Here is a 26900-nt window from a genome sequence, read left to right as displayed (position 1 = left end):
TATTGGAAGGGACCTTAGTGACCATCTGATCAATCAATATACAAAAGGAATCGTCATTATAACATGCCTAAGAACTGATCATCCAGCCTCTGTTTAAAGACCTTCAAAGAGAAGGAAATTTGCACCCAAGGCAGGCTATTCCATATATAGAAAGTGTTCATTGTTAGGAAGTTTTTTCTTACAGGAAGCCAAAATTTTACTCTTTATGACTTATACTCAGTGCTGCTAATTCAGCTCTTTGAGGCAAAACATAAAATCTAATCTCTTCTCTATGTGACAGTCCTTTCAAATACTCCTCTCTCCATTTGTAGAAGCTATGCCCCTTTAATGCAAACCAAGATTGCAGTAGTTTTTCTGGCTAACACATCACACTGCTGATTCACATAGAGGTTGAAGACCACAAAACTCTGAGATCTTTTTTTTTTTTTTTTTTTTGCCTGAGGCAATTGGGGTTAAGTAACTTGCCCAGGGTCACATAGCTAGGAAGTGTTAAGTGTCTAAAGTCACATTTGAACTCAGGTCCTCCTGACTTTAGGGGTGGTGCTCTATTCACTGTACTACCCACCTGCCCTTTTCTCAGATCATTTTCATAATAACTGCTTTATAACTATGTCTCCCCATTTTATACTAGTGAATTAATTTTTGGGGCCCAAGTGCAAGAATTTCCATCTATCTCTGACACATTTGTCAAATGAAAATACATATCTTAATTGCTCATTAAATATGAACAAGGCTTGTATATCTCCCTTTTTGGAATAAGAAATCTGTTTGGATTGACTAAGGGATTTAAACCTGCCATCTAGGGCTTATATAAAATCATCAAGCTAGACAGAATTAGAGACAGACTAATTAAGAACCAGGGGCTACTGGGTGCTATAGAATAATAGGCCTAAAGTCAGGAAGACTCATCTTCCTGACTTCAAAGCTGTCCTCAGCCACTTATCAGCTAGCTGTATGACCCTCAAGTCAATTAAGCCTGTTTGCCTCAGTTCCTCATCTGTCAAATGAGCTGGAGAAGGAAATGGCCATCCAATTCAGTATCTTTGCCAAGAAAATCCTAAATGAGCTCATGAAGAGTTGGACACAACTGAAAAGCAAGTGAACAACAAACAAGCAGCAATGGTCAAATCCCTGAAAAGGAGTTGGTATGTAGAACATCTTGGCCTCAGCCTTAATTCTCGTTTCCTACCCTTTGACTAATGAAGAATCTGACAAGTATTTAAGGACATAAGAATTTAGACTTTCCCATCTATCCCTGAACAATTGATGAATTGTCTGGGGTCATTTCTGAAGACAAGCTGGATACCCACAAGAAAAGCAGCTCCAAAATTCTGTAAATATCCCAGGAGAAACGCTATAAACACCTAAGGGACCCTCTTGAGGAGTCCAGGCAAAGAACTGCTAAGAGCTGCGAGTTTTCCTTTGTTATATATATGTTCTAAGCTTGAAACAAGTTTCCCCTATACTTTGTATACTGACAGAAAGTATGCCATAAACCTTGGGGATGATATTTCATACCAATTATATCACTGGAGTAAACAACCATTTCTAAAAACTAATTAATTCTATTGGCTAAACGACATCAACTCAATCACTGGGGAAGCACTTCAGTGTTAACTTATGAGCTATAGCAGTGTGGGAAAAACATTCAGAAATACCCATAGAGTACAGAGAGGATATGTTAGTAAGCATACTCTTGGGAACTGTCAATGAATGTAAAAGTCAAATAATAACTCCAGAATATTATTAGAGCTATTTCTCTTTCTTTGTATCACTAGCACTTGATGCAGTGACTGGAACATAGGAAATGATTAATAGATGATTTTGGATTGATGGCTCGACTTTAAAAAAAAAAAACTGGGACATTTGTCTTGTATTAACTCTCCTGTTTTCCATGATCTTTCAAATATTGCTGACAACACAATGACCAACCACAATTCAAGAAGAGTCATGTTGAAACATGCTATCCACCTCCAGATAGAAAGGTGAGGACTCAATGCAGATTGAAGGATATTGTTTTTTGGACCAGATGAATGTGGTTTTACTTGACTACACATATTTGTAATGGATTTTGTTTTTCTTGCTTTCTCACTGAGGGAAGGAGGAGGGAGAGAAAAAGAACTAGTAACTGAAAATTAAATTAAATTAAAACAAATATTATCAATAGGGCATCATCAATCAGAGTCCTTTCTAAATTTGAAGAGATAGTCTTCAAGGCCAGATGATTTAAATTCATCAAGGGCAAGTAGGTGCTCCTTTATCTTGAATGTTAAGCTTTTATTATCTTTTTTTATTCTAGGGAATAAGTTGTTCTTCTTTTTGTAAAGAAAACAGAAAAAAAATGAGAATTGAGCAGCTTTGTCTTCTCTTGTTGCCATCTTCTCATCCACCTCAAAGTTGTTCTTTGATCTTCTTCCCCCCATATAGCTTTAAAAAATTTTTCTTTTTGCCCTTAACTTCCCTTGCCAACTTCAGATCATTCTAATTTTGAGAATTCCTGATACTATTTTAACTGCACTATGTCATGCTATTATATTCATCTTCTAAGCCTAGCCTGACTTCCATTGTCTGTACTTTTTTTTTTTTAGTCTAAGTTGGTTGGTGAGTTTTCTTTGCAGCCACATTGTTCTCTTTAGACAAATATAAATTTCCTCCTCAATGGAATTGTTTCTCATTGTGTTTTCAGAATTTCATTCTTGCAAATATAAGCTCCTTTAGGGCTAGAACTATATCTCATTTTTCTTTGTGCTGCCTTTCTTGGTTATTATAGTATCTTGCATATGGTGGGTACTCAATACATATTTATTCATTTACAATAACTTCTAATAATTAACAAAGATTAGGGAGAAGGGAAAAGGGGGGAATCAATTTATGCACTTTTAATCAATTAAATATCTGGCAGCAAATTATATTAGGAGATGAACAGAACCTAGAGGTGTGAAAACTGAAAGAGAAAATTGGAAGTGATCCTGAAGAGAAATTAACCAAAGTCTGATTAGTAGGAAAAAAGGAAAAGGAGGTATTTTGAGTTTGGAAGAGAAAGAAAGGAAAAAAACAACAAAGAAAAAAATTAATCACTATCCTTGAAGCACATAGGGAACTGTTGGAAAATCAAAAGCCAATCTCTGTACCCTTACTAATGGTATCAGAACAACATGAGCCAACTTTCAGAGGAATTCAGCTGCAACTGTATAATAAGTATAGACAGGTCTGAATTTGCCAGGTCATTTGGGGCATGTCATGGTAATCTGGCACTTGTAATTCTTTTACATAGCTGCCAAAACTCTGGATTGCAGCGGTCATAAATATCTCAATAAGGTTCATGTTACCTAAATTAAACTCATTGGATTCAAAGAATATACATATAATCAGTTTTGGCAACATTTTAGAAGTGATAGGAGACTTGGTGATCTGAAATGTGAATGCAGTCAAGTTTAATGTAGAATCGTTCTGGCACACAGAATATAATATATATCATGAACAGTATGCCAAAGTCAATTTTACTACATAGCATCTTGAACTGAAGTAACAAAAGGTGTATTCTTTTTTTTTTTCTTCAGAAAGTACTTTAAAAGTACCTCTTGTCTTCATATTCAAGATTTTAAAACAAGTAACAGAAAGTTTGCTGAGATTGTTCTTCCTCCTCCTACAGGAGCAGCTTCTATGGTGATACTCTACTTCTATTCCATAAGCAAGAGGAAACAATTTACTGATAACTATTTCTATCAGAAAAAAAGTATTATGGCAAAGGGCTAGAAACTATGCCGAGCCATCATTTACCAAGTCATCTCCTTAAAAAACAGCTACAAGAGAACTGTGAGAAAGAAAACAGTTTAAGAAGCTCCCACTGGAGTACCTACCCCAGACTTTTAAAGAAACTGCTGCTGCTAGAGCCCTGGAGAGACTGGCAAGTTTCCAAGCAGCTGCTGGGCCCCACAGCTGTGACCAAATACAGGTAGGGACATTGAACTCTTTGAAATACAAGGACTTTACTAAGAGTAGGATTAGGGGTGGAGATGAGTATGAGTCTGTATATACTAAGATAGAGAAGGTTAGGGTAACAGAAAATTGTGGGGAAAGTTATAGTGAATACTAAAATTGAGAGTTAAGTAACAGGGATAGATTTATCCTCAGCATCCATGTTGGAGATAAGAGGAAGGAAAGGAATGTGCATAGACAAGATTGGGATATTTTATGGATCAGAAAAACATTTGAGAAATACGTTAAATGAGTTGAAGGCAATAACATTTTTGTAATTATGTTCCATTGAATTAGGGCTTTAATCATCTATTTTTAGATTTTTAAATTTTAAAAAATATGAATGATGAATTTTTTTTTCTGTATACACTGTGGATGAGATTCATGTAGGTATATTTTTATTTTCAAAGACCATATAAACAAATGTTAGCCTCAAAAGAAGACCTACATTTAACAAATTCATGTAGCTAACTTACTGCCACTTTAAACTTTATACTATTAAAAAGTGAGGGTGTAGATGTTTTTTGAAACATTATTCCATACAGTTTGATAGTAGAGTTCTTGTATTGTCCATTCAACTTGATTGTATAGTTCTTGTATTGTTTATGCTATTTATTGTAAGAAATTATTTCTGAAAACTTTATAGCTAGAAGTCTCATAAAATCAAAATATCTCAGAACAAATAAGGATCATCACACGAGTTGAATTTAGTCATTCTAGCTAAAGGAACATGTCACAAGGTAGATTTTTTTCTTTTTCTTTTTTTTTTTTTTTAGTTTGGTAGAAAAATGTTTTAAGATTTCAAATATATTTTAAAAATAAATATTTAATATATATTTTAAAATATTTAAATATTATTTTTATAATATTTTTATTTTTCATTGTTTTATAAGATGACTGAATGGCAAACAGTGAGATTCTAGAAGGATTTATAATTTAATTTTCTTACTCTGTAAATTAGACTTTCTTACTCCTTTATGCCGCCATGATTTGCCAAAATCATTTACTACTGTTTGACATTTATTTTTATATGCAAAGTATTAAATTACAGAAAATTTAGGTATAAGAGCTATGTATTTTAAAAGCTGATATTCTAGATGATAATACAACACAATACTAGGGGAATGGGAAGTGGAAATGAATGACAAGAACAGTGATACCATTGGTGTGACAAATTCCCAGTATAGAAACTTCCTTCCCTGTACTGATACTGATCAGCAACTCTTGGGCAATTATAGTCTTAGAAACTTGCCTTGGGGCACTGAGAATCATAAATTCTCAGCCAATCATATTCATAAAATTTATATTTATGAAAACTTGGGTGACAGGTGGTTATCAAATATAAACACATCTACCCCACCTTTTAATAAAGCTAGTCTTTATAAAGTGCTTTTAAGTTTATAAAGCACTTTCAAAATATTATCTCATTTTATCCTCACAATAACCCTGTTAAGTAGCTACTATTATTATCTCCACTTTACAGATGACAAAATTGAGACAAATAGAAGTTAAGTAATGCAAACAGAGTTAACAGAGCAATTAAGTCTGAGGCTTCACTGGAATTATCCTTGACTCTATGCCCAACGCTGTGTATTCATTCTATTCGCTATGTCATCTATGTTTATACATATATTATTAACCAAAGTATAACCACTGTTCAATACCAACCAGATTCTACAATCCTTGTAGGCAGACAGAAAGAAGACCTCTAAAGGGGTATAGCAAGGATATTCTAGGGATAATGGGTTGTAAAGGGAATCTCTCTGTACATAATTTTGCCACAAAATACTGCAATATCAAATACAGATCACTAAGTATAGATCACTTGTATTTTCATTGTAAAACTTTGATTTTGAGACTTTAAATAGGTTATCAAGAAGAAAAGAATCTACTAAACAAAAGCTTAACTGTTTTTAGGGATACTGATTAGAGTTACATTTCATTTCTCCAGCAATAGAATATAAACCATCAATTCTGTTAAAAAAATAATCCTATTATACAATCACTTTATACTTTATAATTTCTCCCTCCTTAACATGCTTGTGGGTAAAATCAGGAAAAACCTATCATCTGCTTAGCTCACAGGGATATAATGATATGAAAGTAGGAAATTGGAGTATTTTGATTAATAAATTGATCCTATCCATAAGGTCTTTGGTCATTCAAAGGGTTTGTAACTCACAAAAACATAGATATGCCATATTCAAGGAAGATTGGATGAGACCTTGTCTATGTATCTAGATATTTACATGTCTATCCCTCATTAGAATATAAATTCTTGAAGACATGGTCTATTTTTTTTTTTTTGGCCTTTCAATAAATACTTGTTGTTGATGAACTTCAAGGTAGCAAGTGTCAATTAACAAATAAGAAAACTCAGGTCCAGAGAGGTCACGTGTCTTGTTAGTGCTCACACAGCTAATACCAAATTTCTTTACAGCTAAGTGCTCTCACCTGCACTAGACCTGTTCTTATCCCTTTAGTCATTTGCCTCCAGTACTTTGTATTTATTTTGTATACAAGTTATATTTACCTTTTTGTGTATATGTTGAGTTTTCTTCCCCCATGGGATGTAAGCGTTGTGAGGCAAGTATTCTCACCAGATTCTTTTCCTTCATGAACGTGAAGTGGGGTTAGCACTATCCATGTCTCTCACAAATGGAATCCAGAAGCTACTCAAAAAGATATGAAGCAGGTTCAAAAACTTGAACCGCCTCTCCTCCCCTAGCCGACTCCTTTCTTGTTCTCATGCAAACATGGCAATAGTGATTTACCAATAAGGAGAGGGTCCCATGCCAATAGTCTTTGCGACTGAAGTTACACATTTAGATACATACAAAATAAATGGAAGGTGATCTGAGAAAGGAAACATTAATAATTGAGAACACCAAAAATGCCCATTGGAGAAGATAGGGTTTGAGCTGAGTCTTGAAGGAAAGTACAAAAATTAAGAGAAAGAAGGAAGGCAGAAGTGCATTCCAGAAATGTAGGAGAACAAAGGTATGAAGATGATAAATAAATCTTATTCAGGTAAATAGAGTAGAGTAACTCAAATATAGAATTTGTGGAAGGCAGAAAGGTTACAAGAGTAGTAAGGGACTGGGTTATGAAGAGCTTTAATTGTTAGAAGAGTTTAATAGTTGATCCTGAAGATAATGGAGCCACAGGACCTCATTGAAGCATTACCGTACAGAAGAGGGAAAGTGACAGATCTGTGCTTTAGAAAAATCACCTTAACAGCAGAGTTGAGAATGGACTGGAGAGGAGAGACTTGAGACAGGTAAGTTTTGTTTGTTCTTTGAAGTTGAGGGTAGACTTTTTAAAAAGCTATTGCAGTAGTCCAGCTAAAGAACCTCTGTGAACCCAGAAAGGAGAAGCAGATGAGAAAAACTCTCAAGGTAGGAATACAAGATTTGGTGATTGGCTGCATGTATGGAATAAGAATAAGGAGAAGAGGATAAAAACTCAAAGTCAGGAAGTTCTCCTTTCTGATGATATGATCCCAGTAAGTAACTTAACTTCTCAATTCTCAAGGAACCATCTAAGATTATAACGTACAAACCACATGCTGACCTTGGGAGGTACAGGGAGTTTCCTTAGTGGCTAGTTCCCTATATCAATAGAATTATGGGAGGGAGGACGGAGGAAGGGAGGGAAAACTGGGAGGAAGGAAGGGAGGAAGAAAGGGAGGGAAGGAGGGGAGGAGGAAAAGAGGGATGGAAAGGAAGGGAGGGAGGGAGAGGAAGGAAGGAAGGGAGGGAGGGGAAGAAAAAGAAGGAGGGAGGGGAAGGAAGGAAGAAAAAGGAGGGGAAAAAGGGAAGGAGGGAAGGAAGGAAGGAAGGAAGGGAAAGAGGAAGGAAGGTGAGGGAAGGAGGGAGGGAATATAAGGGAAGGAAGGGAGGGAAGGTGTGGGAAAGAAGGGAAGAAAGGAAGGGAAGGGAGGAAAAAAAGGAAGGGAAGGGAGAGAGGAAAGATGAGGGAAGGAAGGGAGGGAAGGAAGGTAGAGAAAGGAGGTGAGGGAGGGGAAGGAGGGAAGGGAAGGAAGGGAAGGGAGGAAAAAAAGGAAGGGAAGGGAGAGAGGAAAGGTGAGGGAAGGAAGGGAGGGAAGGAAGGTAGAGAAAGGAGGTGAGGGAGGGGAAGGAGGGAAGGGAAGGAAGGAAGGGAGGAAAAAAAGGAAGGGAAGGAGAGAGGAAAGGTGAGGGAAGGAAGGGAGGGAAGGAAGGTAGAGAAAGGAGGTGAGGGAGGGGAAGGAGGGAAGGGAAGGAAGGGAAGGAGGGAGAGAGAAGCCTGCATTGCGCCCCATAAGGTTGTGGCGCTCTAATGCGCGTAAGCTTCGAAGCGCTTTGAGAACCTTAACAACGCTACATATAAAAGCGTCAATGACTCTCACTTATTGACAAGAGTTCAGCTGTTTCTCCCAGATCCGTCACGCCTTTCCCCAACACTTCCCCTACCCCATTCCTACAAAGCTTCAGTTCAGCGTTACTGGCGGGAGGCTCTTAACTCTGAAAGCAACCGGGAGACTTCATCTCCTCTCCCAAGTCTTGTCAGCCAGAGTTGGGAGGAGATACCACGTGCCCACGCGCATGCGTGCATGAGCGCCCTGCGGCACTTCCCGCCAGCCTGAAGTAGAATCCCGTCTGCGCGCGCACGCCCGTTGCAAAAAGCTGCGAGTGGCAGGAATGCGCGTGCGTGATGGGCGGGGAGCCTTTTGGGAGGGTTGCCACAGCAACGTCGAAGCTGTTCTAAGACGCGTTGCTAGCGGGGATTGGGAGCCGGAGATTGGTATGAAAGCCGAAGTCTGAGGGATCCCTCTGCTTCTGGCCCACATTCTCAGGGTTTCTGAGGAGGGGACTATTGGCTGGGTCTTGGATAAACACAAGGGAAAGGAAAGGCGGCGGAGAGAGGAAGAGGAGGAGATGAGTGTCGGGACGGGGATGTTGGGGGAGGGGGAGAAGAGAGAAGTTTCAATGGGAAGAGGTAAAAGGAGATCCAGGATTTGGTGTAAAGAGGCCTGGAGTGGGGGAGGGGAACATTTGATATCTTGCTGGAGTTGTGCAGGTGTCCCAAGTCTTATAACTATACTAATGCCCTCTCACGGTGTGTTGCTATTATTATCCCCTCTTAACAAATGAAGAAAGCGAGGTTTAGAGAGGGTGAGTGAAATAGCCAGAGTCGGTACTGTAGCTAACAGTGAGTATATGAATCAGGATTTAAATGCAAGTCTTCTGGACCAGAGTTGGAAAAGTCCATCATTTTCTCTGTTTTGCCAAGGTGCCTCTCAGATATCCTTTTCAAATGGTTAAGTTGATGAAAAAGGTCGTGTCCAACAAATTTTAGTAAATAGTTATAGTTATAGAATGATTGAATCAAGTCCCTTTCCTGCTGAGCCTTGATTTCCTTGAATGAGCAATTTGGAATCAAATTTGGATTTTATTATTTTTAAAAGACTTATTTATTCTCTGCTAAGAATTTTTTTTTCTAAAGAAGAATGCAAAATTTCTATCAAATTACAAATTATCAAAAAATATCAAAATTTCTTTTGGAAAGGTCAAATTCCTTTACTACAAACAATCTGTATGACAAAGATTTCCTAGTCTCTGGCTTCTTCTAGCAAGTAATGTTTTGATACAGTAAGAATGATTTATTTAATCTTGGGGGAAAGAGAAAGCCAAGATGTTGTATCCTGCCCACTGTTACCCAACTTGTTCTTCAGTAACTCTTATTTGAGGAAATATAGCATGCCTTTCCAATGATGATATCAATACTTAAATATTAATATTCTTCACCTCATTGATTTCAAGTTTGTTCAACTTGGAGTCTTAACTGTACAGATTAATTTTTAATTTGTTTCATTTCTGAAACATTTGTAGGTCTTGGAGAAACATTTGAATCTTTGTTCTGAATTTTTCACAAAAGTCCCCCACTAATGCATCTCTCTGTATAGTGATAACCCTGAATTTTCAAGTTATGGTTGTAGAGTTTAAATAATGCTAAACTAAAAAGGTTTTGTTTTGTTTGTAAAGTTCTGAGGGTAGTCTCTCTAGAGTCTGAAAATCAATCTTGCTTCTTACAATAAATCTTGTCAATAGCAAGTAAATTCTTCAACCATAGAAATTCACAATCTTATCTTTCTCTGGAAACAGTAATCAAAGCAATACTACCATTGCTACTGGATAGGGCACAATATTCAAATGTGCTATGATTCCATTCATTAATCCCTATGATTCCCCAAATCAAAATTATCTTATCTTACCTACAATGGTAGGTATATATGTTGTAGCCAGGAAATAGGATATAAGCTTCTTGAGGGCAGAGAACTATGTCACTACTCTATTTGTATCCCTAAATACCTAAAATAGGTATTTAAATATTTTTCATTTATTCACTAAATAATAGACATAATAGACATTTCTCAGACCAAGTATAAATGCATTCTTTGTCTAGTGACTAATGAGTTTATGAACTAGAAAATTTAAACCACATTAATATTGACATTTACTATAAATGAAACCAGAAAAACTGAGTTATGCTTTATGCATTGAAATTGATTTAAATGCAAATGGTTGCTATATGGATATTTTTGTTGTACATTTGTTTCAGTCATGTCCAACTCTTCAAAATTCCATTTGAAGTTTTCTTGACAAAGATTTTGGAATGTTTGCCATTTCTTTCTCCATCTCATTTATAGATGAAGAAACTGAGGCAGAGAGAGTAAAGTGATTTGCCAAGGGTCACACATCTAATAAGTGTCTAATAAGTCCTAATAAGTGACTGGATTTGCTCTATCTGTTGTGCCACCTAAACAAATTTAGTCATATATATTAGTTTTTAGTGTTTGTAATAAAACATTAAAATAAAACCCAAAGACATGAAGAAGTAGCAGCTAATTAGAAGGAAGGCTCAAAATTCTCAACAGATTGAAGTTGATCAATAATTATCAAGTCAACTAAATGAGGATTTAAGTATCGACAGTGTAACATAAAGGAAATAAAAATGTAATTTCTTAGTTGAGCATAAGCAAAAAAGATGGATATAGTTATAGCTTATGAACAAAGCATCTGTTTAGAGGGAAAAAGAAAAGAAAAACTATACACAGTACAAGGAAAAAACAGTAGATTAAAAGTCAGAAGACCCGAGTTCAAATCCTACCACCATTTTCTGCATGGCAGGCCATTTAACCTGACATGTTCCATCATTTGTAAAATGAATTTAGTCTAGATGGACAGTTAAGGTCAATTCCAGCTCTAAATATTTGATTTGATGAAGTTGAGTAAAAGACTTATCGATAAAGAAGAAGTTTTTGGAAAATAAGTTCAAATTCAAGAAATGGAAGAAGTCAAGGTTTTGACAATTCCAAAGTCTCCTGAGTATACCTGAGAACTAGAAGGCACTAGATGAACAGTTGCTCTCCTTGCCCATGGAGAGGCTTGACAGTGATGATTAATGTTCATATTGATTTCCTAAACAGTAAAGAAGACAGATTTAGAAGCTGTACATTTCACAAAATGCTGGAAAGTTGTAAAGGGTGAAAGAAAAAGGCTTTCTATCGAAGTTTGCAATGAAACTAAACTTTAGCCTGAGCATGCCAAATAATGTTTATAGATGCGGATCATCCAAGCTCTTGAGTCAGGGAAAGTGATAGAGAATTCCAATCTGTAAATAGAAAAATTGCAGATAATTTGAATTTTAGGTAGGCCCTATGTGGTTTCAAACAGGAGAGTAAGATTTAGATAATAAAAGCAAAATTGCACCCCCCCAAAAAAAATGCTGTTTTTGCTATAACAATCTATTCTCATCATGTGTTATGAGCCAGAACTTGAAACAAGGTGATAACTCAATGGAACTGATGGAAGCAATGCTTGTGTGCTTGGGTTTGCACCTTTGAAAGTTCACAGATTAGCTCACACACATTAATTCACAAGTTTGGAAGATTCACAAGTGTTCACAAGTATGGGAGATACACAAAGTTAGCTTTGTAACTTTGTGAATTCACACCTCCCATAATTCCACTCTCGGAGGAGGAGTCAACCTTTGAGAGAGCACAAAAAGGAGCTGAGTCAGTGAAGTCAGTTCATTTCGGAAGATTGGCAAAAGTTGGAGTTGAGCTAGAAGCAGAAGCTGCTAGAGGCAAAAGATTAGCAACAAGAGCTCTCGGAACCAGAGAAAGCTCACGTGAGTTCAGTTAAGGAGATTGACAAGCTAGAGACTGCAGTCGAAGCTGCAAGAGCTCTTGGAACCAAGGAGGGAGAGAGGCCTCTAAGAAAGCTAAGCGAGCCCTAGAAAAGAGATAAGACTTGGAAGGAGAAAATAAACGTTTGGATTTTATCAGCTGGCTACATTTGAAGTGATTATTACTTGGAACTGAAACTAAAGCTGCCTCCAGAAAACCTCCCCAAGAAACCTGCCCCCAAAGAGAACCATTATATTTTAAAGAAGAGAACATCACAATCATGCTACTTGTCCTTCATACTCTTAAGACCAAAATGACATCACTATGTTAGAGTCAAGTTACAGTATGTCCGACTGTGGCTGATCAGACCATTATGAGCTCATAATGTTCTGCCACAGGTCAGATACAAGTAATCCCTATGAATATTTGGGGTGACTTCTCTATTTTTGTATATCTCATGTTTCCTTTGGTTTTCTGTTTTGCTCATAGAGCACACACAGCTTTTTCTGATGAGGGCATGCCATGCTGGGTAGTCCTGTGCCAGCATCTCCCATGTCATACAACCGATTCTAAAGGGCTATAAGATTTTGAGAGTGTCCCTGTATTGCTTTTTCTGAGCTTATGAGCACTTGCCCTGTGTGAGTGCTCCATAAAATAATTTTGTTGACAATCATATATTTCGTATTCAAACAATGTGGCCAGCTTAATAGAGTTGTGCTGTCTGCAATAAGAATTGCAGAATAAGAATCTTCCTAAGACAAAAATGCCATTGAAATGCTTATAATTCTGGGTGACTTTGATGAGATTTAGATTTGGGGTACCCAAATGAAATTAGGGTTTCTGGTGGTCAGGGAGTTAAATGAGGGTCTAGTGGCAGGTTCAGGGTTCAGGGAGTCAAATGAAGCTCCCTTGCAACCCCTGTGGATTTGGTACAAGGGTAGGGAGTTTTGGGGAACTCCCTTCTGGCAACACAAGAAGTTCCCTGTAAAGGAATTTACAGACCTGAAAACCTAGATTGATAAAAGAGGCTTATTATGGGAATTGGGAGTAAGGTTAAAGTCTGATTAAGGAAATAGATGAGGGTAAAGAGAATATAGCACTGGAAACAGTATCCCATGCACAGAGACCCTTGGCATGCTAAGCATAAGGCTGGAATGTTTGGAACCTCTGAGAAGAGAAGACTTCAGTTTGGCTCTTTTTATAAGGAGAGATTTAGCTAAAGGGGGCCCGTGGGTGGAGTTCCCAGTTGCTTATATCTGATGGGGGTTGTGAGAGCCCAAGTTGGCTCAGCTCAGTGGGGGCTGGTACAAGCCCGGATCTCCTGTTGGAATTCAAAGGGGTGCTTTTGACCAGGATTTGTGAATCAAAGATCCTAGCTTCTTGAATTGATAATGTATCAGCCAGAAGGGGTTGGGAATCAGAAAGGAATAGTTTCTTAAAGGGACCACAACCTGCTTCAACTTTAATGCTAGACTAGGCTTAGATATGGCAGGGAGTCCTTGGGAGGATTGGAGTTGGAAACAGTAACAGCAATTGTCATTTATTACTGAAGACTTGTGTATCTCATGACCTTATCACCAATACTGTATTCTGTTTACCTAAATGCAATAAAACTTCGTGGATGCACCCTTGCAGCAAACATTGACAAAAATAGTCTATGTGATTGTAAGAAGATATAGAAACAGGCAGGATGTGAGAGTGACCAAGGCACTGTGTGGTGCTGGATTGAAGATACTTCCTCTCCAAACTGAATATTCATATTCAACAAAAGTGCCAATCCCAAGGCAAAAAAAAGAGTACTAGAAGAATTAATGTCAACAGATTAGAATGCTTCTCTGAGAGGAAACAGGTTTTTTGCCAACTTGGCAAGTAAATTGAGCCAACACACAGTTGACAACAATGGAGCAAAAAAAGGATTCTCCTCAACAGCAATACTGGAGCCACCAAATTTGAAATTCATGCTTAAATGTTTAAATGTGCTATATGAGGAATTTGGTACCTAAAAGGTAACTAAAAACTTGAAGTTGGAAAATTTAGGTGAACTAAACCTGCAGAAGAAATATGCAACAAGAAATAATTTTGAGCGTCTCATGAATTGATGTTTATTTTTCAATTCAGGAAGATACAAAAAGGGGGTTGGGGATTGTGGACATAAGAATACTACATATATAACACACAAACACATATGTGTGTATAAGCATATATTTACAAGAATTTAATAAATGATTAAAGGATATGAGCAAGTAGGTTTTTTCTGGGAGTTTTTATTTAATATTTTTCCTCAGTTACATTCAAACAAAAATTTTTTTATATTTGTTTTTAAATTTTTTGAATTCTAGATTCTCTCCCTTATCCCCATGCACAATTAAGAAACCACTTGTGAAGTTATCCAAAACATTTCCATAAAAGTCAACTTGTAAAAAAAAAAAAAAAAAAAGGTATCCCACCCTAATAAAAATAAAAACCCTCAAGAAAAATTGAGAGACAAGAGAAGAGAAAGGGAGGAAAGAGAAGAGAAGGAGAGAGAGACAGACAAAGACAGAGATGGGGGTGGAGGGAGAGAAAGAGAATCAATCTGTATACAGATACAATCAATTCTTTATCTGGATATGGATAGGATTTTTCATTCTAAGTCTTTCAGAGTAGTCATGAATGATTATATTACTGATAGCAAAGTAATTCACATCTAGTCCTCCCAGAACATTGTTATTACTTTGTACACTGTACATTTCACTTTGCTTGAGTTTATGGAGGACTTTCCAAGTTTTTTTCCATAAGAGCATCCTGCTGCTCATTTCCCATAGAACAAAAAGTATTCCATTATAAATACACACCACAGTTTATTGAGTCACTTTCCAATTGATGAGCATCCCCTCAATTTCCTTTTTTTTTGTTATTCTGAGAAGAGTTGCCATGAACATTTTTTTCTCTGTATAGGTCATTTTTCCCTTTTTTTCCCCCAAATCTCTTGATATTCATGCCAAGTAGTGGTAGTATTAGGTCAAAGGATATGCACAAATTTATAGCCCTTTGGGCACAGGTCATATCTTTTGATCATTTATCATTTGGGGCATGGCTCTTATTTTTTATAAATTTGACTCAGTTCCCTCTGTTTGAGAAATGAGGCCTTGTCAGAGAAACTTGCTTTGAACTTCTTTATATAATTACTATTGCTATTTCCTACCATTTGTTCTCTCTCTCCTTTTACTCTGTATCTCCTTAAAAAGTGTTTGCTGTCCATTCCCTCCCCCAATATGCTCTCTTATTTTATTACCTCCCCCCCCCACTTCCCATATCTCATTTCCCTCCTATTTCCCTGCCAGGTTAAGATAGATTTCTATACCCTTATTGAGTATGTATGTTATTTTCTATTTGAGCCAGTTCTGATGAGAGTAAGATTCATTCACTCACCCTCTCCTCCCCCCTTTTACCCTCCATTGTAAAAGTTTTTCTTGTCTCTTTTTTTATGGCAGATAATTTTTACCATTCCACTTCTCCCTTTCTCCCAATATATTCCTTTCTCATCCCTTAATTTCATCATTTAAAAAAAAAAGATATCTATGCTTCATATTCAACCCATACATCTATGCTCTCTGTCTATATATATTACTCCTACTATAATAATGAGAAAGTTCTAATGAGTTACAAGTATCATCCTCCCATGTAGGAATGTAAACAGATAAACTTTATTATGATATCACTTTCCAGATTACCTCCTTATGCTTCTTTTATTACTTTCCTGATTACCTCCTTATGCTTTTTCTCCAGAGTCTTGTATTTTAAAAATCAAAATTTCCATTCAGCTCTGGTCTTTTCATCACAAATGTTTGAAAATCCTCTGTTTCATTGAATGATTACCTTCAGAGGATTGAAGGATTAATCTCAGTTTTTATGGGTAGGTGATTCTTGGTTGTAATTTCCATTGCTCATCAAAATATCATATTTCAAGCTCTCTGGTCCTTTAATGTAGAAGCTGCTAAATTTTGTGTTACCCTGACTGTGACTCCTATTTATATACTTGATTTTTTTTCTTTTTTATACTTGAATTTTTTTCTTTTTGGATGCTTGTAATATTTTCTCCTTGAATATAATATTCCTGGGAGTTTTCACTTGCAAATCTCTTTCAGGAGGTGATCAGTAGATTCTTTCAATTTCTATTTTTTTCCTTGATAATTTTTTGAAAGATGATGTCCAGGCTCTTTTTTTTATTATTATATTTTTTCAGAATATCCAATAAATTTTAAATTTTCTCTCCTGGATCTATTTTCCAGGTCAATGTGTGTTTTGATCTCTAGCTGAGAGGTTTGGAAGCCACCAGTACTGGAACAGGCAATTTTCAAACAAAGAAACCAAAGCTAAAATCATATGAAAAACCCTCTGGGGCAGCTAAGTTGCACAATGGTTAAAACATTAGCCTGGACTCAGGAGAACCTGAGTTCAAATATGACCTCAGACACATGACACTTTCCTAACTATGTGACTGACCCTGGGCAAGTCACTTCACCCCAATTGCCTCATGGAAGGAAGGAAGGAAAGGAAAAGGAAGGAGGAGAGAAGGAACAGAGGAAAATGCATTAAATCACAATTGATTAGAGAAATGCAAATTAAAACAACTCTGAAATGCCACCTCACATCCATCAAATTACATAGTATGATTTTAAAAAAAAAACTAAATGTTGGAGGAGATATGAGAAAACCAGGACACTAATGCACCCTTGATGAGTTGTGAACTGATTCAACTATTCTGGAGAGCAATTTGGAACTATGCCTAAAGGGCTATAAAACCGTGCATACTCTTTGATCCAGCAGTGCTACTACTGGGCTTATACCCCAAAGAGATACTAAAGAAAGGAAAGGGACCTGTATGTGCAAAAATGTTTGTGGCAGCCCTTTTTGTAATGGCAAGAAACTAGAAATTGAGTAGATGCCCATCAGTTGGAGAATGGCTGAATAAGTTATGGTATATGAATGTTATGGAATATTTTATTCTGTAAGAAATGATAAGCAGGCTGATTTTAGAAAAGCCTGAAAAGACTTATATGAATTGATGCTGAGTGAAGTGAGAAGAACCAAGAGAACAATTATATACATCATCAAGATTATATGATGTTCAACTATGATGGATATGGCTTTTTTCAACAATGTGGTGATTCAAGCCAATTCCAATAGACTTGTGATGGAAAAAACTCTCCACATCCAAAAAAGAATACCATGGAAACTGATTGTGGATCAAAGCATAAGATTTTCTCTTTTTGTTGTTTGTTTGTTATTTGCTTGCTTGCTTTTTTTTTTCTTTCTCATGGTTTTTTCCCCTTTTGTTCTGCTTTTTCTTGCATAGCATGACAAATCTGGAAATATGTTTAGAAGAATTGCCCATGTTTAACCTAATATTGGATTGCTTGCGGTCTAGGAGAGGAGAGAGAGAGGGTGAGGGAGTAAAATTTGGAACCCAAGATCTTGCAAAGTGAATGTTGAAAACTGTCTAAGCATGTAGATGGAAAAATAATAAACTATTGTTAAAAAAAGAAATCAAAACACAATGGCAACTATTACCTACAGTGATTATTGGGAATAACTAGCTGGGTATAGAAATGGATAATTGTATTTTCACATTCAGATTTGGTATATTTAAGTAAAATTTGTCCTAGTAAGGCGAAACAATGAATATTTATTAAATACTCACTATATACCAGGTACTGGGCTAAGCACTGAAGATACAAAAACAAATACAAACAAAAGCAGAAAGAAAGCAAGCCCCTGCTTTGTTTTTGAGGTTATCTGGAAAAATAGCACCCAGAAAGAAGATGAAAAAGGGGTGGGGAGGGAATGGAAAGGTAGCCATGTAAGGCATGGTGTTAAAGTTCAGAAAGCTAGACTGGGCCCCTCCCCCAAAAGAAAGAATTCACTAATTGGAGAAATGGGTCAGCATAGCAAAGAGATGTTCCAGGGTGAGAAGGCCCCAAGCATGGAAAAGGATAAAAAAACAGCTGAGCCCCAGTAGAAAAGCAGGGCCAAGAAGGGAATAAAGGTTGACAAATTAAATTTGTCTGAAAAAGGATCATAAAATTGACATGGATTTTAGTGTGGGTTTCTTCATGTGATACATATACTTTGTGTGAATTTAACTTTTGGGAATTTATAGTAATAGAGAGTGCAAACCTAACTATAGTCATTGTCAAGATATTTCCTTTTTCTAATACTTCAGTTCTTGAATGAAAATGTGACTTCACTTATGTGGGTACCTTCCATCACTTCCATTTCACAATCTTTCTACACTTTATAGTTAGTGATTCATGACTGTGTTCCCCAAAAGTAATCAAACCTTTCTCTAGTCTGATACAAATTTTAGCATTATCTCCTTGTTACTCCTCCTCTTGCTCCTTTATGTACCAGTACACCTTTTTTTAACCAATTACACATTGCCTTGATAGTCTTTTATGGTCAATTTCATTTTTTATTATTATTTGATCCTTATTATTTTTAGTGTCTTTTGACACTTGTTGAAGTATTGATGATGTTCAGTAGGGCTTCTGAATAATCTAGAAAGCTTCAACCTCTTTCATTTATTTATGCAAAAACATATTACAATGTATTTTTCTTTTTCTTCCCTTTACTCATCAACATATTGAAATTACTTAGCTATATAAAGTTCTTAATTTGTTCTGCCTCTTCATCTTCTGCAACACGTTTTCATCCATAATAATAAATCAAATTATACTAATAGTAATCTATTTGCTTATATTCATTGTGTGAATTTCCAGGTGAAATAATCAAATGCCTTGTGAAAAAAGACAATGTAAAATAGTGGACAAAGAGATGGCCTTGGAGTCAGAAAGACCTAGTTCATATCCCATCTCTAATATGTATTGGTGTTGTGGCTCTGGTCAAATCATTTAATTTCTCTGGGCCTCAATTTCCTCATCTGTAAAATTAAGGCAATTAGAATTGATGGTCTCCAAGATCCTTTCCAATTCCAGATTAATGTTCTTATAATATTTCAGATTACATTTAGGTCCATGATATAACCAACTACACTAACGCCTTAATTTTCTGTCTGAGAAAAAATGTCTTCACATTTAGTAGCAACTACTTTATGTCTTCTTATTTGATATATGGTGAAAATGTTAATATAAATGAACTACAATTCTTTTAGCAGCTTATCAATCCATTGATTGTTGGATAAAACTCAAAATAGAAGTACCAATCATTAAATTTATGTAGATGGTCTAAGAATTATGTGATTCTCAGTAGTCCCCTGCCATCTGAAAGTAGACTCATTCTTATTCCTAGAATTGTACTTGAACCTTTCTGGTACTGTAGAATGTATTCTCCTTTGGTATCATTTTAAAGAACCATGGGAAACCTTTGTGCCATAATGAAACACTGAAGTAGTAATTTTGTGGAAGTTACTATACTCTGTGCTAATTTTGACCTAACAATTAACAATAAGAAAATAAAAGTTCTTTACCAGCCAACACCTCATTATCCAGACATGGAACCATTGGTTTCAGCAGGTGGAGAAATTTTGAATGCTGTGCATAAGTTCCTTTTCCTTGGTAATCTACTTTCCAGTGATATACACATAGATGATGCATGAATTTCCAGAGCTAGCCCCATGTGTGGGAAGCTCCAGAGAAAAGTATGAGAGGAGATATTAGGCTGCCTATCAAACTGAAGGTCTACAGAGCCATTGTGCTGACCTCTGAAACCTAGACATTATACAGGGTCATGCTAAGAACCTGCATACTTCTTTTTGAACTGTCTTAGGAAAATTCTAAGGTTAACTGGCAAGTCCTTTTTTGAGCTGAACTGCCTGGCATTCAAACTCTACAGCAGAGAGCAGCTCCAATGGACTGGGCATGTTGTTCAAAGGCCAAAAGTGTATTTGCCCAAAAGACTTCTCAGAGAACTCACACAAGGCCAGCTTCATGTGAAAGTCAGAAGAAGCAATGCAAGGATGTTTTCAAGGTCTCTCTGAAGAACTTTAGAATCAATGATGAGAAATGGGAGCCACAGGGCAGGACAATCCAGCATGGTGTGCCCACATCAAAGCAGTTCCTGTGCTCTATAAGCAAAGGAGAGCTGCAGTGGCTCAAAAGAAACAGGAGATGCACAAATTTAGAGACATTTCCACTATAAATGTTCATATGGACTATTTGTGCCCAACCTATTAGAGCCTTTGGAACGATTAGCCAGAGTCAAGATAGAGTACCTTGACCCCAACATAGTGATGTCATTTTGATTCACTTCAACAGCAAAGCACCATTCTTCAGTTTCCCATACCCTAAGAGACCTAGTATTGAACTTTGATTCTAATATTTCTATTACCTCCATATCTATCCTTTCCCTAAGCCCTATGAAGTTATTTATTTATTTGACAGTAAATCACTGTGTGTGTGTATGCGTGAGGAAGCTCCTGCCCTCAGTGCAAGCTGGCACCTTCGCAATAGCTTAGGATCTTAGAGAGTTACTTAGAGCTCTGAATGGTTGTTTCAGTTTTAAGCCCATGTCCTCCATGAAGTTTTCTTTGAACTCTTCAGTTTTGGAACTCTCTGATTTCTTCCTTTTATGTAACCTTCTATACCTAAAGTCAGATTGTAAGCTACTTAAGAGCAAAATCCATAATTTTTTTTTTATATTTTAAGAGTATTTAGTAAAGCATTCAACAAGTTATTTGTTGATTCATTTGAAACATCTATTTAAAACTAAATGCAGCTATCTTTAGAAATGCAAACTTAGAATCAAATTTCTGTTCTCTATAAGACTTTATTTTGATCAGTTTGATGTAAATAATATAATTATGTTTTTCTATATAGGAATTTAAGGAATATAAAGTGATGACTATTGTTATAAAAAAGCAACATTGTATTTTAGAAATGAGAAGATAACTTCTGATTCAACATGATAAGAAATTATTCTAAGGTACAGCCTTTATTTTAAAAAAGCCTATAGTAAGATTGCTTGTAATTTTGTGTTTTAATTTATATAGGCAGGAAAAAAAGGAAAAATTTGGTCCACCAGATACCAGCTAGGAGATGTTAGCAGGATGGAAAGTAGTTAAGCAGTCCATGGGTGTGGCATGGGTGCTGGGGGCAACCACTACTCCAGCATTTGCTTCAGGTGCCTCTTAGCTAGATGGTAGTTTTAATCTTTGTAGGAAACCTATTTAATTTACCAAAAATTAATAGTACATATTTAACATGTACATTTCTTTTTGGTGTACTAGAAGGCAAGATTGGCCCAAGGGTTAATTTAATTATAGTGCAGCAACATATGTTTAGGCATGTAAAAGTTTTATAATTCATAATGAGTTTATTGCATATTATAATTATGGCTTTAGCAATTAAGTGAAAAATTACTACTATTGAGTTGATATAAATTCTGAAGCCAAGTAATGACTTTAAAAGTTAAGGTAACAACAGGTCAAACATTCTTCAATTTAGTACATTTATTTTTAATTTTAACTAATGACATAAAACTTACCAAGTACTGTCAAAAGTGACAGGCAAAATCTTAATTTTCTGTTAACTGATCATTTATGTATAGTATGTATATGAATTTTTCTTCATGTTTTTCCAATTTCTTTAGGACCGTCCTAAAAATTTAGCTATTACTGCAGTTGCTTTACAAGATCACATTTTACATAATCTTCAAATCCAACCTCTTTCAGTGATAGATCTTTATAACATAAAGAAACAGAATAAGGATAGTGGATACAAATATCCAAACAAAAATAAAAAAGCAATAGTGGATACTGGACTGAAAAAGAGAACTATACAAATCCCTAGAGGAGAAGAGCCAGAGAAAGAATATGTTCTTGATCCACATCCTCCCCCACTCACTCTAGGTAAGATGGGCTGATGTGGGCTTCTTTGTGCCAATTAATCTAATTCTTTGTATAATATAACATGCAATTAGAAATATGTATACATCAAAGTTAATAAATTATTTCAACAGAATTCCCTACCATCCATGGATCCATTAGTATAAGTTGTCTTTGCTCACACCTCAGTTAGAAGCCTAGAATACTTTTATATGACGCTTGCTCTATACTGTTATTGATCATATTCTATTTATAAATTGTAGGAAGCATTTAGGTTAGAAGGAAAAAATCAAATTTTAAGAATTACATAAGTAATAAGAAGAAAGGGTTCAGCTGATACAATTCACCATATGGAAGAAACTTTGGAGCCTGCTTCCAGGAGAGTCTTGGTGACATATATCCCAACAGTTCTGAGAAAGCATATTTGGGAATTCAAGTTATGTCTCTCCCTCAGAGTTCTGCCAGCTCAAGCTCCTACTCGTTGTATTCCCCATTGTTGGATTCCAGTGACTAGCTCCATTTATAGTTTTATTTATTTACATAGTTCCATTTATAAAGGGACTTCTACTTTAAAGATAGAACAAGAACAAAAGTACTAAGATCTCAGGAGCATTATAAATAAATATACCACTACAATCTCTGGGAAGAATAGGTTGAAACTGAACACAGTTTCTACAAAGCATTAGTCCCTACAGCTTCATATTCCAAATGGAAAGATCCCAAGGTCATTCCTTATTCTTAAGGCATTGATGCTGGACTGGATACAAAACTTAACTTGTATTCCTGGATTCCCAGAGTTCCAGAAGCCTGGTTGTTTGTACGTCAAGTGGCTCTCTCTCTTCTGACCTTTTGAAATTCAGAAAGTCATAACTTCCTACTATTTTCACCTAAAATTTTAACAAGCAAACCCACTAAGGCAGGCAAAGAACTGAGATTCATAATCATGGGCCAGATGCTAGTCTCAACTTATAGTATTGTCCCTCAATAAGCACCATTAGCAAAGGAGTCAAACCAAAAACAAAGTACTAACTTGTTTCCCCGATAAGAAGACACTGTCTTATTATTTTTTTGGACAGAAAAACACCAGAGGGCTTATTTTCAGGGAAGGGCTTATTTTAATGAACATTGACAGCAATTTTAATAAACAGGTAAATGTGAACAAAAAAAAGCACCTTTTTTCAATAATGTTTTAACCCCATCATGCTCCCTGAGTGCTCCTTCTATCCTCCATGATGCCCCCTGAGTTCTTCTTTTATCCTCCATCATGCCCCCTGAGTTCTTTTATCCTCCATCATGCCCCTTTTATCCTCCATCATGCCCCCTCACTCCCGCTTACATTCCGGGTTTTTATGTTGTCCTGCCTCAGCTCTCCTCCACGGCACTGCTCTCAATGGCGCCAGCAAGCAAATCACTGGGGAAGAACAGGATGACGCGCTCACTGCTGCAGCTCTGATTGGATGTAGCTCGGAGCGCAGCATGTGTTTCACCCGGGAGAGGGGGGAGGGGAGAGGACAGTGCATACAGAGGGTACTGTAATGCAGTGTGTAGCGCAGGGGATCACCTTCACTACAGTAGCAATCTCAATAGGGCGTATTTTCGAGGGAGGGCTTATTTTAGAGGAATCTTACACAGTAAGGGGAGGGCTTATTTTTGGGATAGGTCTTATTATTGGGGAAACATGGTACCAAGAAAATAGCCAGAGACTGATAATAAAGGCCTTTGGAAGGTGCCTCCAGGTCTTCTACAGATTCAATCAGAGGCTGCCCTGTGTTGGTCACACATCTAACAGACTGGGACCAGCTACAAAACATCTCTGTGTGCTCCCGAACCTCTTCACTACACTGTAGTTATGGACCACCCCAATTCTCCTGATAGTCAGCTCCCCAGTCCTTCCACACAGGGAATTGCAGCAGTGGAGCATATCAGCATACTCTGCCCATGTGCTAATCCTTTGTGATACAAAGTGTGGGAACAGGCTACAAAGTAAGAGACATTTTTCTGGGATGTCTTAAACTTGATAGCTGCCATTATAAGGCTAATATGTATAATTCTACAGGGAAGGCACTAGAGATGGCTTCTGCAGATCCCAACCAATCTTGATAATTCTTTTTAAAAAATGTTTAGTTTTTAGCAGAAAATACATTTCAAAGTCACTTAAATACAACAGTGTAATATTTGGCATATATGAAAAATAAAGAAGTCTGGCTGTGAGTTGTGTGATAATGATGTTAAATAGCCCTGAAAGATTATAAAGAAAATTCAGTTTAGTACAGTGAAAATAACAATGGATTATGTAATTTTTCTTTAGTTTTTTTTATCAAAAGATAGCTCATACCTTAGGCATAAAAAGATCTGTACTTCAATAACATTTATACATACTTAGACTTAAAAGGTTTGTTCTCAAGTTGATCCTGGGGCAAAAGCCATAAAAAATTAACACCTGTACTTGGACAACTAATTGAACAGAAGAAAGAAACATACAACAATAACATAAAAGAAAGAGATGTGGAAACATAGAAAGATATTTCTTGCAAGAACATTCTGAGAAAATGTACTCTTATTAAAAATAATAGTATTTGTAGTAGTAACATTGAACTTGCGATTACAGTGGCTTTTCTTGAATTTTCTTTGGGGAAAGAAGAAAATCTCCTGATCCGCAGACCAGAGATAAATTTATAGGTAAATTTTAAGTTAAATCCTTTTAAAAGTTTTTTACTTATCTGCAAGAAAGATCCATCTTTGTTTTTACTAATAATATAAAACATATCCTTATTTCAATTCAACTCCAAAGTCTTTGACACCGACTACAGGTGACTCTGCATATCCAGGGAAATACTAGCTTGAATTCAGACCTATTGATCAGTGACTTATGTGTCTTTCAAGATATGAACCATACAGGCTACAGAGAGTTCAGAAAGGCTCATGATCAAAAGGTTGGCAAAGAAGTGATAAATTTTGTTGATTGTATTATAAGTCATTGAGGCATGGAAATGTGGTCTGTGAACAGGAAGGAAAATATATTCTGAAAAAGTCACTGATTTTTTTCAAATTTTGCTATACTCAGCTGAATTATATAAAAGTAGTCTTTTGTAATGCATCAAATCACAGTGGCAGGGTTAGCATGGTATAGCATAAAAAAAATTTAACTTTGGAATCAGAGGATCTAAGTTAAAATCCTATGACCATCACTTGTTCATTTACCAGTATGACCTTGGAGAAGGCACTTAACCTCTCTCAGGTTCAATTTTCTTGGCTATAAATTTAGAAGGTTGATCTGTTCTCTAAATCTATGATCCAATTTATGGTCATATTTTTATTAGAGTCTTTTTTAGAAGAAACTAGTTCTACTTAAAACTACCCCACAATAAAATTATAGTTAAAATGAATTCAGAGATACTTGGCACTCCAGTATCTTTGCCAAAAAAAACTCCAAATAGAGTCACAAAAAAAATAAATAAATAAATAAACAAAAGTTACTTTAAGTAATTAGGAAAGGCCTCATAGAAGATTTTGAAAGTAAACTGGGCCTTGAAGGCAAAATGAACTTTGGAGAAAAGTACAAGGTAGAGGAAAAATCCAAGGGAAAAAAAGATACAGGTTGCCTAGATGTTATATTATTTACGAAATGATTTCAAAAGACATCTGATAGATAAGTCTTTCAATGAAAGATTCTTGTTACAAAGTAGTAAGAATGAGGTTATAAGAGTCAATTCAACAGGCCCAAATTAAGCAGTTTTTCTAAGCCAACTAGTGTTAGATAATTGAAATACAAAGACAGAATTGAAAAACAGTTCTTCAGGAAATTTTTATTTTATCCAGAGCCACAATATGTAAACAAGTAAATACAATATGTAAGAAAGGGAGAACATTAACAACTAGGAAGATTGGACAATATTTCCCACAGGAGATTATGGCCCGTGAGGTCTTGAAAGGAATTAGAGGAATTTAAGAGGCAAAGATGAGGAAAGAGAATATTATAGGCATGTGAAATAACCTATTATTCAACCAAGTTAGAAGAGCAATGAGGAAGTCAGATACCTGGGATGCAGGATGTATTTACTTAGGTTGTAATATGAAATAAGGCTAGAGCCATGAACAATGATGAAAACACTGAGAACAGCTCAACATCCAGAGATTACAATGTCATCAGTTGATTCACTAGATTGAAGGAAAAGAACAATCTCATTGGCTGGCAATAGCTGTAAAAACTCAATTGCACAAAGGCGAAAATGTAGAAGTGAAAAGCAAAGATTGTAAAAGAAAAGGGGAAGTAGAAAGCCTCACACAAAATGTAGATAAGAACCAGGCAATAATTAGATGATGATATAATGACAATAAACTTTAGATTGCAATCTTAGGGAATAAATAGACATTTTAACCAGGGGTCTTTTTGTGCAGAAATGTATAGAATATTTGATAACTATCATGCCATTGAAACCTATTTTATTTTATGAATATTTGCATGATAAAACTTTGGAATCTATTTCCTTTAATATTGAATAGAGTATTCAGTAGTTCATTCATGTCCAACTTTTATATGACCCCATAAGGGGAAAAAATAGCAAGTACAGTGACCAAAAAAAAAAAAAAAAGTTTAGAAGCCTTCATTGGAATTAAAAATCCTTTGTTATGTTAGTGCCACATTACAGGCATAGGATAGCTCCCCAGTTATGTAGGAACCATTCAGATTTCAGAAGCCCATCCAATGCTCATTGTACCCAGCTAAAGATACATAAGCTATAAAAGAGTTTTCCAGGATATTGTGTGTGTGTGTTTAGAAGATGGAAGAAGGCAGTAGTACACATTGTACTAGAATGGAGAGTCAAGCTGAGTTCTTGATCTCAATCTGCAGGTCAATGGGCCTTTTAACAGAGATTTGATAACAAATTATAAATAAATGAGACTTGCATTCAGGTCTCAAAATAT

The 26900-nt window shown here is 36.1% G+C and overlaps 1 protein-coding gene across 1 annotated transcript in view; it reads left to right on the top strand.

Moving 5' to 3' along the window:
• The first annotated feature begins 8671 nt into the window (after nt 1-8671).
• The window catches only part of RNF32 (ring finger protein 32), a 66465-nt gene continuing 48236 nt past the window's right edge, over nt 8672-26900 (top strand). The window contains exons 1-3 of the mRNA XM_052001159.1: nt 8672-8763; nt 20968-21073; nt 21740-21998. Of these exons, the coding sequence (XP_051857119.1) occupies nt 21053-21073; nt 21740-21998 (280 nt within the window). The 5' untranslated portion in view covers nt 8672-8763; nt 20968-21052. The remainder of the gene's footprint in view (nt 8764-20967; nt 21074-21739; nt 21999-26900) is intronic.

Source organism: Antechinus flavipes, chromosome 5 (assembly GCF_016432865.1).
Source record: "Antechinus flavipes isolate AdamAnt ecotype Samford, QLD, Australia chromosome 5, AdamAnt_v2, whole genome shotgun sequence".
Taxonomy (NCBI): Eukaryota; Metazoa; Chordata; class Mammalia; order Dasyuromorphia; family Dasyuridae; genus Antechinus; species Antechinus flavipes.
This window is presented reverse-complemented; position numbering and strand designations above follow the sequence as displayed.